A 16,884-nucleotide genomic window follows, 5' to 3' on the forward strand; every position below is an offset into this window, starting at 1 on the left:
ATTGTGAGTTTGAGTAAGGTTATCAGATTCGAACAGGGCTGGACTGTAACCTTACAATCCAGCCTAAGAAAGAGACCCTACCAGGAGAAGGGTCGGAACCAAATCAGGACTCAGTCAGTCAAGCCTGGTCTTTTGCTCTAGAGTGGAAGTGATCTGACTGCAAAGGCTCTGGCAATGCAGAGTATGGGGGCTCCTTATGTTCCCTTATTCTCCTGCATGGGTGCACAGTAGTACCTTAGTTCTGTGATTCTCCAGCAGTCCTAATGATTCAGTTGAAATCAGTGGGAGCACTGGAGGAGTATAGTACTCCTCCATGTGAGCCCTACTATGAGCTGCTGGCCCTGTGCACATTATGGTAATAGTATAAAGCAGTCAGCTGATTCAGAATTGATGTATAGTGTTTCTCTTAGGTTTTATAAAAATATTTTTTAGCAGATGGACAAGTGGGAAGCAAACAAATAAAGCTTGTGGAGGGAAAAGGTGGTGAAATGAGACCACAACATTACAGATCCAGCAACTCAGTGCTTAAATTGCAGTCGTCATTCAACATATCCAAACCAATACCAAAGCCCACTGAATCCTTATGACTCGAATAGACCCACAAAGGCAAATTCCAGCCAGCAGTCCCTTTCCCCGGAAGGCCCATGCTCTTGAAAATTACAAATAGGAACAAAAAGACTACAAATGGAGAACACGTGTTTTATTTGTTTCTTTGAGAAATGCAGGCTTTAAAATCTGCTAGCCTTGAAAAAGACAAGGAGTGCATACAATGTGCATATGTTTTTTCTAACAAAAATATATATAGGTCTTATGTAAATAGCCTATCGAGGGAGCATACCAGGCATAGGGCATACTGAGCTGAACAGCTACTTGCTGTCTGAAATGGAGACAAACAACATTAGAAGGGAAAAGTGATGCTGTATGTTGGTAGCTCTGGCTGCCTTTCCTGGCAGTATTGTATACAAATATATTATCTGCCCAAATATAATATATGATTAAATATAAATGGATCAACCTTTCATTTACAATATATTTATTAAATCATTTTTTGAATAAGAGTATTTTTATGAGTTAAAATATTTTAACAGAAAATTAAGGGCCCCAATCTGCCACTGAATTAATTGCTATTAGGATTGGGCCGAAAATCAATTTGTCTGTCATTATTCTTTGTACTAAAATGTCTTCATTAAATAGATATATCTGCAGCTCTCTCTGTATCTTGGGAGTAAAACTTTTCCTTCTCTGGGTGGCTATGATAGAAGATTATTGTTTCTCAGAGACTGTTAATTGCCACATGGGTTAAGGAATGGTCAGAATTCTACGGTTCTTGTACACTTTTAAAAGGGTCCTGAAAAAGATGGCGGTGGACTTAAGATTGCATGGGGTAAATACATATTTTAGCCAGTATTCTGTGCTTTTGCTGCTGAAAGAATGAAACTGTATCAAGTAAACCTTTTTTTATATTGTTAAACATACATGACAGCATGGCTCAGTTAGTAGCAATCTGGTTTAGCAGGATTTAGATTAAATCCTACAACAAGTAGAATCTGGACTCCTAAGCAGTGCTGATAGAGCTGCACAACAACAGGGAGAGTGCTGTACCGTCCCTCAGATGAACTGTTAAGCCAGGGTCCTGTCTAGTAGGTGCTCAAGTGATGATCCCATGGCACAAGAGTACAGGATAACCTGTGACCTGGCCTACATTTCTCTTCCAGGCAAATACATTCTAATGTCCAAGGCTATGTGGAAAATATTGCTGAAAGTATATTGGATGTTGTGTTTCCTTACATAGTTACTACACTAACTGTTTTCCCCATTGAGCCTGCACCTCATGGAGTACGCTGAGTACAAAAGGTGCTATTCTACATGGAGAAAGAGTCTTGCAGTCAGAACAGCAGTGACAATAATGCTAATCCTTGCTGTGGACCATTCATGACCACTGTGGTTTTAGCATCTTGTTCTTCCCCATAGAGAGATAAAGAAGCCAGACTCCTAGTCAAAAACAACCCATCGAACAACTGACCCATAAGGATAAAGAAATCACAATTCCCGAAGCATTGGAAGAACAAGTTCTTGTTGTTGTTACAGGTCTGTAGAGTCAGTGTCATTGCTAATTTTAGCACTGTTTGTGTGTGGGGAGTTTGCACTTTCAGGCCCTTGGAGAGAGGAGAATTGGCAAATGATTGTATATAAAGTGGAAAGCACAAGGGAGTTTTAGCACAAGGCTAGATTTAGACAGGAGCAAAGGAGGTAAGATGTGCTAGTTAAAATCCATGGGGAAGCACCTGCCCAGTAAACATGAGTTTAAATGATCCCTATCTAAGAAGTGTTGTTATAAGGGATAGTGGCCCAACAGAATTGAGATGCTATATTTGATTGCCATCTTTCTGATCCATGTGAAGAAAGTCCTTATTTTTTTCCATAAAGTATTGTGTGTTTATATAGAGAGACGTTAAAAGGACATTCCCAGCATATTGTTTCATAATTTTAGATATTTTTTTCTTACTGTTCCAGTTGATCTCTTGGAATCTTGCTCTCCTATTTCAGTGCTCATATTTTCCTTTAATTTTGTATGCACACTAGTTGGTCATTTAGGATAACTCCAGAGTACAGAGCTGTGCATGCTGATTTATTATTGCAGTGTGGGGCCTTGGCATTCTCTTCCCTTTCCCTTCTCCCCTGCCCCCGTATCCTTGGGAGAAAAGTATTGGGAGTTTTAGCGTGTTTCTGGAGGGAAAAGCTACATGGAGATGACAGAGAGGTCCAAGTTCAGAACAACCTTATCACTTTTAGCAATGTCCACTTAATTCACTAACATTAAATAGGATTTTAATTACTGAGTGACATTAGGAAAGCTGAAAGAAATGAACCTAATTTTAGGGAATGCAGTTCCTGCAAAGGAAGGGCAGGGACACAGAGGCAGTGTGTCTTCTGAATATGACTCATGCTGCTTGATTCATGCAAAGAACTTTACCTCTTATTTTCTTTCATTCTGAATGAGCTGCCTCTTTCTGATAATTGGAATGCAATATTCACTCTTTGTTTGATTCTTAATGTCTGAAAGTAATAGCCCCAGTATATGATGCACATTGGCCTTATAGCAGGAACGCTTGTCTATTTCCAAAATTGCATTTTGCAAATGTGCTATTCCAAGTGGAAAAAACACCATTTAAGATTTTCCTTCTTGAATGGGATGGATGTCTGGGGATTTTCACACCACTATTCATTTTCCTTATGTGCCCTGTGGGTTCTTTGAGCCTGCACCACAAATTAACTTTGAGTTCAAGTCTCTTATCAGGCGAAGAATCTCCTCTAACAATAGAAGGAAAGATAACTCAGCAAATACATCTTTCAGAAAATATTCTTGTATGTTTTTGGTTTTTTGGCTGTCATTATAGTAGCTTTTATCATTTGGATTAAGTCTTTTCAGGAGGAGCCGAGTCTCTCCTGAGAGCAACTAGGCTTCTGTGGTCTAGATTTTATTTAGGACATGTGCTCCATATTCTGATAGAAACCAAACTTCTCAACACATGTTGCTTGCAGTCTTCAGGGGGCAGGAGTGTTCTAAGCCTACTGGATATTTTATGACTGTCAGTTCACAAATGAGTCAAATGATACTGCCCTAGATGCTGAAAATGTTTGTTTGATACATGTGGAGTACATTGCAGAGCAGAGTGGGCAGGTGGGAGTTCTCTTCCCCACAAAGCACACGCATATTTTGCCAAACAAAAGGTGCTTTGTGAGCCATGCAGCTCTTTCCTCCTGCCTGTTGCTTCTGTCTCATTGAATGCTAGGAATCCTGCTGTGCATTTCTACATCTGTAAACTGGTGTGCATTCTCTGTGCTTTCTGGAGAGGTGGTGATTGGGGAGATCACGTGCTTCAGGCGTAAGAGCATGGTGAAGAGTAGTATGAGAAGGATGGCCAGGAGCGTTAGGAACAAGCCAACGTACATGTACAGGTTGGCATATTTATCTGCTGTCGTGTTTACTTCTGTAGCCAGGGTTGGCAAGTGGACACGGCCAGTAAGATTTCCACGGTATTTAAAATAAATCTCAGTCATTGCTCCCTCTCAGGTTTTGTCCATTTTCTCTATTCACCCTTAAAATGTTGCCTTTCTTCACCCATTTCATGAAGAAAATCCAGAAAGGGGGTTTACACCTGAAAGTGGATGCTGACCAGAGTTCTGTAGTGAAAGCACAATTGTGTTGGTTGTGAGATCTTCACCCCACTTGGTTAAGCAAACTGCTCTACAAGAGCCTTTGGAAGTCATTTCTCACATGCCCCATTAGAGATCGATTTTTGTTGTTATAACTTCTTATGCTGTCAGAGTTTTAATTTGCCCAAATCTCTTTAGTCCTCTTCTGGAACTAACAGATCTGAGTTGCTGCCGGGCTTAGCTCTATACAGGCTTTCCTTTTTGAACAAAGGAAGTGAACTTTCTGCCAACCTATCACGCTGCAGATGATTTATTCCTGGGTGACCTGGCAAGCTTGTTTTATCTCTTGCTAATATGGTTGATGATCTCCACTCTCCAAAGTTATGGATGTCAGTGATTAGGTGAAGGAGAGTTTGGAAAAAATGGGGTCTTTTCCACTTTCCACATTGAACTGATTCTGTAATTAGGGTCAGTCAAAACCGCTTTCTTTCTAAAAGGGAAAGAGATAACAAAAAGAATTAGTAAACCCAGTTTCTACTGTACTCTCACCATACCAACCTGACAGATAAAGGATAATATGAAATTGGTATCTGATCTGATCGCTATTAGAGCATTGCATTTCCAGGGGTATGAACTGAATTCGCGGACATGGTCCTGTGAGCCATTTGGTAATCCGGAAGAGCATTATGTGTTTACAAAGGTTCTTTATACCTTTAGAGGAAGGGTACTGTTACTCTGCATAATTCACTATTGTTTCCTATTCTAGTATTCTGTGTTTGTGGGTTAGGGAAACACCCACTGATTATACAGATGTGGGCCATTAAAACTAATGGAGGAAAAGATATGAACCCCACTGCCTTCCTACACATAAAGCTCTGCATGTGTCATCTCAGCTATAACTTGAGAAGCATACTGCTGGCACAGAGTGTCCTATGAGCAGCTGAAGCTCTGCCAATGTGGACTGGGTCCTGTCTACAAGTGCCCACTTACCTCCCACAAGCAAAGCTGGTCAGAAAAGGGATTCCCATCCCATGGGAAATTCTGACATTTCAAAAACTGATCTCATTCCAGATTGTAACAATGAAAAATTTCTCATGCAACAGAAAGTCCAAAAATATTTCTCTTAAGAAACCTCAACATGTTTTGTTCTGATAAGGTAAAAACATTTTGTTAATGCTGAAACATAATGTAAAATATCTAATATGCACACATTAAATATTAAAATGTTAACTCACATGATTAACTTAAAAAATTAATTGTGATTACAAAAATTAATCATGATTAATAGCAGTTTTAATCCCACTGTTAACCAATAGAATACCAATTGAAATTTGTTAAATATTTTGGATGTTTTTCTACATTTTCATATATATATTGTATTCTGTGTTGTAATTGAAATCAAAGTGTATATTATTTTGTATTATAAATATTTGCACTGTAAAAATGATAAACAAAAGAAATAGTATTTTTCAATTCACCTCATACAAGTAATGTAGTGCAATCTTTGTCGTGAAAGTGCCACCGTTCCAGAGGACATGCTTCCATGCTGATGACACAAGTTAAAAAAATAAGACATTAATTAAGTTTGTGACTGAACTCCTTGGGGGAGAATTGTATGTCCCCTGCTCTGTTTTACCCTCATTCTGCCATATATTTCATGTTCTAGCAGCCTCTGATGATGACCCAGCACATCTTGTACATTTTAAGAACACTTTCACTGCAGATTTACAAAACGCAAAAAAGGTACCAATGTGAGATTTCTGAAGATAGCTACAGAACTTGACCCAAGGTTTAAGAATCTGAAGTGCCTTCCAAAATCTGAGCGGGACGAGGTATGGAAGAGTAACACTCCGATATGGAAACTACAGAACCCAAACTACCGAAAAAGAAAATCAACCTGCTGGTGGCATCTGACTCAGATAATGAAAATGAACATGTTCGTCCACACTGCTTTGGATTGTTATCGAGCAGAACCCGTCATCAGCATGGACTCATGTTTCCTGGAATGGTGGTTGAAGCATGAAGGGACAAATGAATCTTTAGAGCATCTGGCACGTAAATATCTTGTGACGCCAGCTACAACGGTGCCATGAGAACGCCTGTTCTCACTTTCTGGTGACATTGTAAACAAGAAGAGGACAGCATTATCTCCTGCAAATGTAAACAAACTTGTCTGTCTGAGCGATTGGCTGACCAAGAAGTAGGACTGAGTGGATTTGCAGGTTCTAAAATTTTACATTGTTTTATTTTTGAATGTAGGTTTTTTTGGTACATAATTCTACATTTGTAAATTCAACTTTCATGAGAAAGAAATTGCACTACAGTACTTGTATTAGGTGAATTGAAAAATACTATTTGTTTTTTTACAGTGCAAATACTTGTAATCAAAAATAAATATAAAGTGAACACTGTACACTTTGTATTCTGTGTTGTAATTGAAATCAATATATTTGAAAATGTAGAAAACATCCAAATATATTTAAATAAATGGTATACTATTGTTTAACAGTGCGATTAATCACAATTAATTTTTTAATTGCTTGACAGCCCTAATTTCAACATTATTGAAACAAAACAAAGTGAAACATCTTAATTTTGATATAAATGCATTTGCAGAGGGAAAACAGTTCTGTCTTTTTTTCTTAATCAGTTCTTCCCACAAGTCAGTGCCACATTCTTCTCTGGAGGGAAAAAGGCTAGCTCTAATTCTCTGTGGGTCCAGGACCGGCTTCAGGCACCAGCGTTCCAAGCAGGTGCTTGGGGCGGCAATCTACAAGAGGCGGCAGTCTGTGTGCTCGCGGCGGTAAATTGGCGGTAGCTTCTATGTTCAGCCGTCCACGGCGGCAGTTCGGCATCAGCTTCTATCTTCAGCCACTCGCTGTGGCGGCAATTCGGCACACTGCTTGGGGCAGCAAAAATGGTAGAGCCGGCCCTGTGTGGGTCCCATCAGTACTACCACTTAGCTGGCTTGGGTGTTACTGAAGGGCTGAACACAGTGTCTCCACACCACTCCCAGCGTTTGCTAGGATCCCCCTTGGTTTCAAACAGTTTAAAAACAGATAAAAGGATAACTTAAGGAATAAATGGGCCAGATCCTGCTGGATGATAGAATGGTCAAAATGAGCTGTACTGCTGGCTTAAACAGTCAGCTGGGGATTCCCCTAGAATAATTCCTGAGTTGGTTATCTGGCTGTGTTCCACCCACTGGGGTGTAGAGGCAGGAGGGGGCATGGTTAGAGTGTGCTGCTATGAGTTCTGTCAGGCCCTGAGCCAGCCCCTAACCTAAACCAGCCCCCATTGGGCCTCATGATCTGGGGGAAGGAAAAGTCGAATAAAGCCATTTTTCCAGCACACCTGGGAGTTTGATTGTTCTAGGGCTATTTGCAATGCGCAGCGTCGTGATGGTTACTGCAGAATAGTGCAAATCCCTGGGGACTAAGCATGCAACATCCCCAGCAAGTTGCATTTCTGTGGGGCTGGCATGTGAAGGAACGGCACTAGGAATGAAAGGTGGGATTTTCAAAAAGTACCTAAAAGACTTAAGTCCCTTTAAAAGTCAATGAACTTGAGCATCTAAGTCTCCTAGGTGCTCTTGAAAATCTCCCTTGAAATTCTCTCATGACGCAACCATTGGGCTGTCAGGATAGCAAAAGCTTGTTTTGCCCAAGCAGCTAAAATAATTAATTTGCATTGTAGACTATCCCTTTTTATGCCAAATGAATTTCTCATGGCCAAGTTACAAACTTTCCAAGAAATCAAAGGTTTATAGGAAATGCTGAGAAATGCTCACTTACATTGGCACAGACAGCACTGTTATAATAAATGCAATTTTAAATCAAGGGTGGTTTATGAGCACATAATTGTAGGCCTTCCTGACAGCAGAGGATAAAATAAAACGGTATGTTTTTTCAAACTGTTTGTTTGGATTGTCCTTTCGCAGCTTAGAAAGATACTATTTCTGAAAGTTTCAAACAGGCTTTATTATTCCTTTTTCTCTACCCCAACCATCTTCTATCGATCTCTCCAGACTTCCCAGACGGCTTCAGCAAAAAAAGCGCCACTGAAAACAAACAAACCCCTTGGACTTCTGCAGCCTGTGAGCCCTGCGTTTGAGTCTGGTTTTACGTAGCCTTTGGCACATATTATTTTAATTGAATTAAGGGCATAAGGATGACATTTAAACTTTAGCAGCAGTCCATGGGCCAGATGTGCTACACCAGTGTATATCCAGAGTAACGCCTTCAGTTTAGGTTTACACCTATGCAAATGATACCCTACACCTCCAATTTTGAAATCCCTTTTGAAAGCAGGAGATCTTGTGATATTTTAGTGGATTCCCAGCTTTTTTCTCTCTTGAGGTTTCTTCCATTCTTATTACTTATTAACCTGTCCAGGCAGACTGGGGCAAAGCTCTTGCTGATGCAAGTCCCCTGGAATTAGTGCAGTTGCACCAGAGATAAATCTGGCCCATTCCATGTTTTTTAAATACTTCAGCACTCCTGGAAAACCAGAATGTAAAGAACAAGGCCTAGATTTCAAAAGTGGCTAGTGATATTGGGTGCCTTGGTTTTGGAGCCCAAAATGATGCCCTAGAGGGGCCTGGCTTCCAGAGGGCAGGTGCTCAGCACTTTCTGAATATCAGATCGCTTTATGTTGTCTCAAATTGAACACCTAAAATTTGAAGCAGCCAAAATCACTGCTGACTTTGGAAATGTGTTTTCATAAGCCTATGTATAAAATACTATATAAAGGCTTGTGAGGCCCACATTTCTAATGATTTTGGCTGCCTCATATATATATATATATATAAAATGTAAAACATAATATGGGTGCCTTTCTCTGAAACAAAGTGGTTAGCTCACGTGTTATTAAAGAACTCAGCACTTTTCCATTCTTAATCTGATGTGTGTCTATTTATCCTTCATATGAAAAACAGAAAGACAGGAGACTTCTGGGAGGTGATAGTACAAATGAATTCATATCCAGTATGGGGTGAAGTTCACATTGGTGGAGACTGCCAGCAGAAGCACCCTGGACTATGTGAGCCCCATGCTGGAAACACTCCCCTGTGTGTCACAGGGTCTCAGTGCTGTCCCCACATAGGCCAGCATGGAGAGCAGGGGCGGGGCCAAGAATCCGTGTTCCCAAGGATGCTGGCATCTTACCACGCTAAGTGGCATTGGTGTGGTGATAGTGGGGGCTGCCACTGCTATTTCAGCACACAGGCTGCAGCAGAGGACTTGAAGAATGAGGCTGTGCTACAGCCCTGGACTTTGGCTCTGAGTGGGTGGGGGCAGTAAATTTCACTCCCATAATTCCCACACTTTGCCTGAATAAAGCATGAACTTTCTCCGTGAAGAACAGACTCACTGTTTGTAGCTAGTAGGAAACACAGGATATGGCGGGAGCTTGTTTAATTACACCTACTTTAATACTATATGATTTCTCCACCACTGCCGAAGTGCAACCAATGTGTAGTCTGACATGCTATGAGTAAAGTGCAGAACATTGTCCTTACCCCATGTCTGTAGCTGTCTCAGCTGGTAGAGAAAACTGAAATCTGCGTCTCTCCCTAAAGACCAGAGTGGCTAATGGCTTGACATACTTCTGAAAATTAGACTGTATAATGCTAAGCACATTAGGAGTTCAAGTGCAACAATTAATTCCAAGCCAAGAGTTTGAATTAATAGAAGTAAGAGATTAATAGTGGAGATTTAGCATGGATTTTTATTACTTGTCGTCTGATTGATATAGAATTGCAGGTAACATCTGGAGACTTCAGCTTCATTTGGACTGTTGAAAGTAGAGAAATTACCTATATCTTTTCCAGAAAGGAAGCAGTTACCAAGATCACCAAAGAGCATTTCACTGCAAAATATAAGAATTTGAAATGACTAGCAGGTATTTCAATGTGCAGATCTTTTTGGATACTTGCTTTAGTTTTACAAAGACTGTTATTAGCAGAAAAGGCTCAGGAGCAGAATTTCAATGTATTTTCTGTAGCCCTTTCATCCCACTAGCTAGCCGTGGCAGCTGGGTTGTTTAACAGCAGGTAAGCAAATCTGATATGCAAAGAGGCTGCACAAAGCCAATTTCCAAAGCAGGTTAAGATCTGAACTGTCTGATTCAGAACCGAGTAGGCGAAGACCTCCCTGCCCTGCTTTGGGAGCCTCCAAATTAATCGTCAGACTAACAGACATTTATTAAAGTGCAGTGCATCAGAAGTAAAAACCAAATTCCCTAAAAGATCTAAGTTGTTGATCAATATTTGTTAATTCAGAACAGGATCTGACCTACTTGGAAAATATGGTCCAATCCTGGGAGCTGCTCACGCCCTCGGCTCCTCATTGATGTTAGTGGATGAGGCCCTTTCAGTCCAAACAGATAGTTCTGTCATAACAATTCTGTAATTATTTTTGAGAAATTATTTAAATTAGACAAGTTCTGTAGTTTAATAAAAAAAAAATCAATAATGGAAATGGAGGCTTAAAACAAACTAACATCAGAGCACTTTCCCTCACCATATGTAACAGACATACAGAGGGCCAAGGTGCTGAAGTCATTCACCTCCCAGTGAAGCCAATATTTGCTGAGGGATCTCAGCATGCTCAGGATTTAGTCTGTTTTTAATGACCCAGACCTGACCCACCCCATGTCTTGCTTCTATAGCAAAGGAAGAGAAATAATGATTTTCAAACCCTGCAACACAATAAGTATGGCCAGGATAAAACCAATGCATAGCTAGATAACTGCAGTAAATGCTCTTATCTTAGATAGATGCTTCCATTCCTTTGCTTTCTTTCCACTATCAGTTTAAGTTTTAATAGGTAGCAAAGGATCCTTGAAACTGAGGACAACAATTGTGAGCTGTTTTTGCTGTTCCATCCAGTACTAAAACTATCACAGAGAAATGAGAACAGGATTGAACAGGACAATTATTACAGTAAGAGGCGCAGTTTGAAACCACCAACGTGGGCTTTCCTAAGCTAGTAGTTCAGTCCTCCTTTGCCCGGCTGGAAGAAGCAGAAAGACCCTGGTACAGAGCACAGTGTGCTTTATAAGTTACACTTTAAAAAAATGTTGAATAAGCACAAAAAGCATTGAAATGCCGTTTCCATCAGTTTCTTGCATTTTCCCCAGTGGGAATTTGGGGGCAAGGGTCTCTTCTTTCGTTGGCAGATGGTATACTTTTGTTTTGACGCCAAAGCGTAAACTAATGTGTCTAAGCCTCAGCTATGCCAGCATGTAGGAAAATAATCAAGAATTTAAAGAGCATAATTACCTTTCCTAGCAAGCAGGATTGGTGGGAAGCATCTGGTTCAGACCTTGGACTTGCTGAGAATTTGTCTAGGAACATCTCTCCCCACTAGCTGGGTCTTTGGAAGAAATATTTGCTGTCTTACTGCTGGAGCTAGAATATCTTTTTTCGAACAAGCATGCGGAGTGCACTTTCTCCTTCTCTGCTCTTGAAGTAAATGTTTTGCTGCGTGACAGGCAGGGGCGACTCTTATTCCAGCTCTTGAGATGCCAGCCGACAGACTGATTTAACCGCATAAATGCTGATATTCTTCCTTCATTCAGCAAGGGAGGGTGGGGAGAGTCTTCTGTTCATGTGCCTGAACGCTTGAATGGAAACAGCCTTAGCCAGACAGTTCCCTCCTTCAGCTGCTGTAGGCAGTTGTTAGATTGTAGAAGGAAAGGTAGTTCTCCAGCACTGCTGCTACCTCTCCTCAATAAGGAGAGAGGGAGGAGAGACCAAGAGCAAAGAGGCTGCAAGCTACACTGTGAGCAAAGTTTGTGCAAGCCTCTTTTTAACTCTTTAGAGCCCATGGGCTGTAAACCAGTCCTGCTATTTGACCAGGCTGCCAGATATGAACCTTGGAGGAGAGACTGGTTAACTTTGTTTCGTAGGAGAGTACACAAGTTTTTATTTAATGCCCAAAGGTGTTTTTTTTCCCTAGAAAAAAATCTCCACTGTCTTGTGGAGGAATCTAATGATTCCTTCTGTCTCTAGAATCAGTGTAATTTACAAGATGAGAACATTGTAATCATACCTAAGCATGGCTTCACCTTGTTGTGGATTGGAATGAGAAATGTGATTTCTATGCTTGGTATCTTGTGACTTTCTATTGGCTCTTTTCTCTGATAACAGAGGTAAAGCTATGGTATAATGCTATAGTTAGCACTTACATAGCACCTCTCCTCTGAGGAGCTCAAAGCATTTTACAAACACAAATTAAGCTCCACAGACCCTCTGTGAGGTTAGGTAAGTCTTTTCACCACTTGACAAACGTGGGAATGGAAGCACCGAAAGTTTTAAGTGATTCACCCAAGATTGCACAGTGAGTCAGTGACAGTCAGGACAAGAACTAGAAATCTCAATTCACTGCTCTAGCCAGCAGGCCAGTGTTTCTAAACCCTTTTCAGATTGGTGACCTCTTGTTTAAAGTCAAATCTTTTCAACTCCTTTCATTTACTGTACATGTAAAAATGCATCCATGATAACAATAAGCCTATCTAATTTGTGTGTGTGTGTGTGTGTGTTTCAAAAGGTTGACACAGCATACTTGAGCTTGAAGGGTAAGGGTGTGCAGGGAGTGGGGGAGTGAGATTTGATTGAAATAAAATTTTCAGTGCTTTGCAACCTCCCGCACCATTGACTTTCCTGACCCCAGGGGGATGGTGACACACAAGTTGTGAACGCTTGCACTGGAAAACCATCTCACTCCTCCACACTGCGGAGAGAAGGACTGTACTGGGAGGGGCTGCTTCCTCTGCTTATCAGAGGGGTAAGGATCATAGTTGCTGGAACTAGGGGTGACTGCTGCACCCCCGGCTTGAAGTGGTTTCATTATATACAGGGTTTACAGTTTGGTTCATTGATTCTCAGCATCCTCACTATACAAATTGTTCCAACATCCCGGTAAGGATCAGACTGGGACAAGCCCATGCAGGTGGGAGGTAGTATGGTGGGAAAAGATAAGGTTGTGATAAAGCAGCACTTCTCTCCTATGCTGCTTTGGATCATAGGAGGACTAGGAGAAGGGGCCACATGCTACCCCTCAGCAAGAAGATGAAGAGGTATGGTAGGGCATAAACAGTGAATAAAGCAGGGGGATATAGAAGCTCTATCTGCCTCACTCTCCAAACAACGGCTACGAAAGTTTTGTGCTAACAATGTTAATTTGGGGAGAGAGAGATTTTCTTACATTCCCAATGCCCAGGTATCAGTGAGCCATTTCCCTTTAAGAATGTTTTGAAAATTTAGCTTTGCATCTTCAGACTAGTTCCTCGTGGATGGTTGCCCACTTCGAAAAAGCAAGTGCCCACTACTGGCGCCCGTGTTGGTAATCTGAGCAGAGTGGCTGAGGGCTGAAGAGGCAGTACACCCTACAAGTGGTCCCTGAGGCACACTGGCAGAGTGGTATGGGGAAATATTTGCTGCCTATGTTATACCCATTCTTCTGAGGGTTTCAGTCTCCAGCTCTGACAAAGAAAAACGTAGCCCTCTGAAAAGCTAAAATTCTGCTACACTTTCTCTGCCGGCCACACCCTCTGAAAGGCAAGCCATATCAAATTACTATTATTTTAATTTAGTTTCCCATTTTCTTTATTGCATTATTATCCAGGCTGTCCAGCGTTGCATCCACATAGCCTGTATCATGGACACTGAGCTCCCTGATAAGCCTGCAGTCAGGAGTGTAAGAAACTGAATCTGGGGGGAGTAAGAATATATGTAATTTATTAAGCTGATTTGTATTATTTTCTTTAAAAATCTTCATATATAAACTATCTGTAAACTTTCAAAATCCTGAACAGACATACCCTTAGAAAGTGTGTGGGCCTAGTTTTAGCCAGGAATGAAATTTTTACAGTCCTGGGAAAATGAGAGTGTATAACTGAAATGCTGAGACACCCTGACCTTAACAGTGCTGGTAAGCATCACTGAAATGAAATGCCTTTTCTCCTCATCAGTGTATCTACTCTTCCCCGCTTGGCTTATTTTCTCTTTGCTGACGTTGCAGTAAATCATCTGTCCCCTTGCAGGACAGCACCAGTGTTTGCTGGACAGACAATCCTATATTTGTCATTTACCTCTGTGGCAGGGTGTCATAAAGACAGATGAATTCTAGACAATGCTGCATTTATTAGCCACAGCTGGGAAATTGCTCAGCTGGCTGAATGACCTCTTCATCTCTGCGGAGCATGTAAGGTTTCCTTCTTCTGTACTTTTGTTGAGCTGACCAATAATAAAATTGTATATTTAAAAAAAAAAAGACTGTTCAAATCCTATTGGAGAACTAGAGATGGGCCCAGTTAAGCCATTTTTCAAACAGCTGTTCTGAATTTTGGGGCAGAAGCTTGGGGGTCTGGTTAGGCTCTTACTTCTTTCAACGGCAATACTTAACTGTAAAAACTGATGTGCAGTTAAACGGCTTCCTGTGTCAAACCAGTCATTTCATGCGTTCGCCATGGTCCCACTCCAGTCTTGTAATCTTTGTTTGCTCTTTATTAAATCAAAGTTTTAGTATGCTGGTTAGTAGGTGCGTACAGAATGTTCCTGTGTGGGATCTTCCACCATCTGAACTAATATATCCCATGAACAAGGTGAAACATGCTGTACTTTGGATCTTTAACTACTGCTTTCAATGCTGCTGCACTTAATGAAGAAAGAGCACTTGCCCTTCTGGTCCTCCCTCTCATACTCATCTGCTGTACAAGTATTTCAAGGATGTTTTGTTAAAAAGCAATTGAAACCCTCAAATTAAAGGGACCTCCTGTGATCACTAGGTATCTGTGGGTTTTCTGTGCTGGGGACAGTGTGGGCTGGTGGATTGTGACTGTGTGTATCTCTGTTGCTAACAATTGTTTCTTGCAATCAACAGAATTTCAGAATTTGGGGCACTTACATACTTGCAGTTGCAACCATATGAAATACTAGGGGATAAGGGTTGAGATTAAGTCCTAACTGAGGGTGTTTTGGATGGCCTGTGATTTTTCTGAGTCGGAGAAATGTCTGAAGCTTGTTCTGTGTTTAGGCATATTGATGATGCTAGTCCAGTGCAGCCACACATTATTTGGAGGATCACAGGCTGTACCAGCTCATTGTTTCTTTTCCCAGGTATTGGTAATCTGGTAACCTCTATTGCTCCTCTCACTCCTCACAGCTTTCCTTCTATGCGTAAGCAGCAAATCTGCCAGTCCTTACAAGTCAGTGGGAATTTTGCTGAGTAAAGACCACAAGATTTGGTCCCAGGATATGGATAAATTGGAGAGAGTCCAGCGAAGGGCAACAAAAATGATTAGGGGTCTGGAACACATGACTTATGAGGAGAGGCTGAGGGAACTGGGATTGTTTAGTCTGCAGAAGAGAAGAATGAGGGAGGATTTGATAGCTGCTTTCAGCTACCTGAGAGGTGGTTCCAAAGAAGATGGTTCTAGACTATTCTCAGTGGTAGAAGATGACAGGACAAGGAGTAATGGTCTCAAGTTGCAGTGGGGGAGGTTTAGTTTGGATATTAGGAAAAACTGTTTCACTAGGAGGGTGGTGAAACATTGGAATGTGTAAACCTAGAGAGGTGGTAGAATCTCCTTCCTTAGAAGTTTTTAAGGTCAGGCTTGACAAAACTCTGGCTGGGATGATTTAATTGGAGATTGGTCCTGCTTTGAGCAGGGGGTTGGACTAGATGACCTTCTGAGGTCCCTTCCAACCCTGATATTCTATGATTCTATGATTCAGGAGTAGAAATTAGTTGGCTATCTCTTGAAAGTCTGGCTGACTGGTTTTAAGCAGATGTGTTAAGCGGATGTGTTATGGTGCCTTCATTGTAGAACTCCATCTTTCCCAGCAGAGCACTCTTAAAAAATTATGCCAGACGGATTGTTGTCAGCTAGCCCAATGAACTGATATTATTATTATTATTTTATTATTATTGTTGCCACATGTAATTAATGCTACCTAGCACTTCTACATCTTCAAAACACTTACAAACATTCACCTAACCCTCCTATTTCCCCACTGGTACTTCACAGGGGTGCGGTGTGTGGGCTGCCTGGTTTCCTATTAACAGCCTTTGGCTCAGCTAGTGGCTATTCAGGTCAGTAGTGGGTACATTTCAGAACTGAACACTCTTTATTTTAAATTAACGAGCAGGTAGGGAGAGAATTTAAAATGACATAACATACATTCCATCCCTCCAGTTGGCTGCAACAGATTTTGTAGCGAGTGCTTCGGCAAAATTTCCATCCAGATGCTAGGGGTGGTCATCATTATTTTATTTGAGATACTCTCTCAGCACTGTACTGAGAAAGTCCATTTTAAAATAAAACTAATCAAACATCTTGCACTCCTGAACACAATGACATGCAGCTGCCTTACTTGCTTTCCATGAAAAAACAAAGGATTGGAGACCATACTTCTTGGACTTTGGAGTATTCGCTTGTCGTTTGGGTTCTCAGGTTCAAAGTCAATGCTGTAGAAGCTGGCATTGTGAACACTGATTTCAGTGGAGAGGCAGCATTGGCCACTGGATAAGGCTCTAGACTGGGAACTGATCTGAGCTCTTACAGACTCTGCCAGTTGACCACTGGGTGACCTCTCTGTCTCAGTTTCCATCTATGTAAAATGGGATGGGGGTATTGATACTTACCCACCTTTGTAAAACAGTTTGACAGCTATGGATGTAAAGCACTAAATAGATATGCCAGGGGAATTATGCCCACTTT

The 16,884-nt window shown here is 41.2% G+C and overlaps 1 protein-coding gene across 5 annotated transcripts; it reads right to left on the bottom strand.

Annotated features, from left to right (window-relative positions):
• Positions 1-698: 698 nt before the first annotated feature.
• Positions 699-11,910, bottom strand: SERTM2 (serine rich and transmembrane domain containing 2). Of its 5 annotated transcripts, none has more exons than XM_084639388.1 (3): positions 11,441-11,910; positions 10,456-10,548; positions 699-4,648 (listed from the first exon to the last, which is right to left on the bottom strand). In XM_084639388.1, the coding sequence occupies exon 3, from the start codon at positions 4,060-4,062 to the stop codon at positions 3,781-3,783; it is 282 nt and encodes a 93-aa protein (XP_084495514.1). In that variant the 5' UTR covers positions 4,063-4,648; positions 10,456-10,548; positions 11,441-11,910; the 3' UTR covers positions 699-3,780. The 5 variants fall into 5 exon arrangements, 4 of the variants coding, with proteins under 4 accessions (XP_084495514.1, XP_084495512.1, XP_084495513.1 ...); XM_084639386.1 differs by having other exon boundaries at positions 10,456-10,562; XM_084639387.1 differs by having other exon boundaries at positions 10,452-10,562.
• Positions 11,911-16,884: the final 4,974 nt, after the last annotated feature.

The sequence above is a fragment of the Lepidochelys olivacea genome, assembly GCF_965140295.1.
Source record: "Lepidochelys olivacea isolate rLepOli2 genome assembly, chromosome: 9".
Classification (NCBI taxonomy): domain Eukaryota; kingdom Metazoa; phylum Chordata; order Testudines; family Cheloniidae; genus Lepidochelys; species Lepidochelys olivacea.

Excerpts from the sequence above, each read along its gene's own strand:
- SERTM2 (XM_084639389.1), bottom strand. The coding sequence starts at position 4,062 with ATGACTGAGATTTATTTTAAATACCGTGGAAATCTTACTGGCCGTGTC.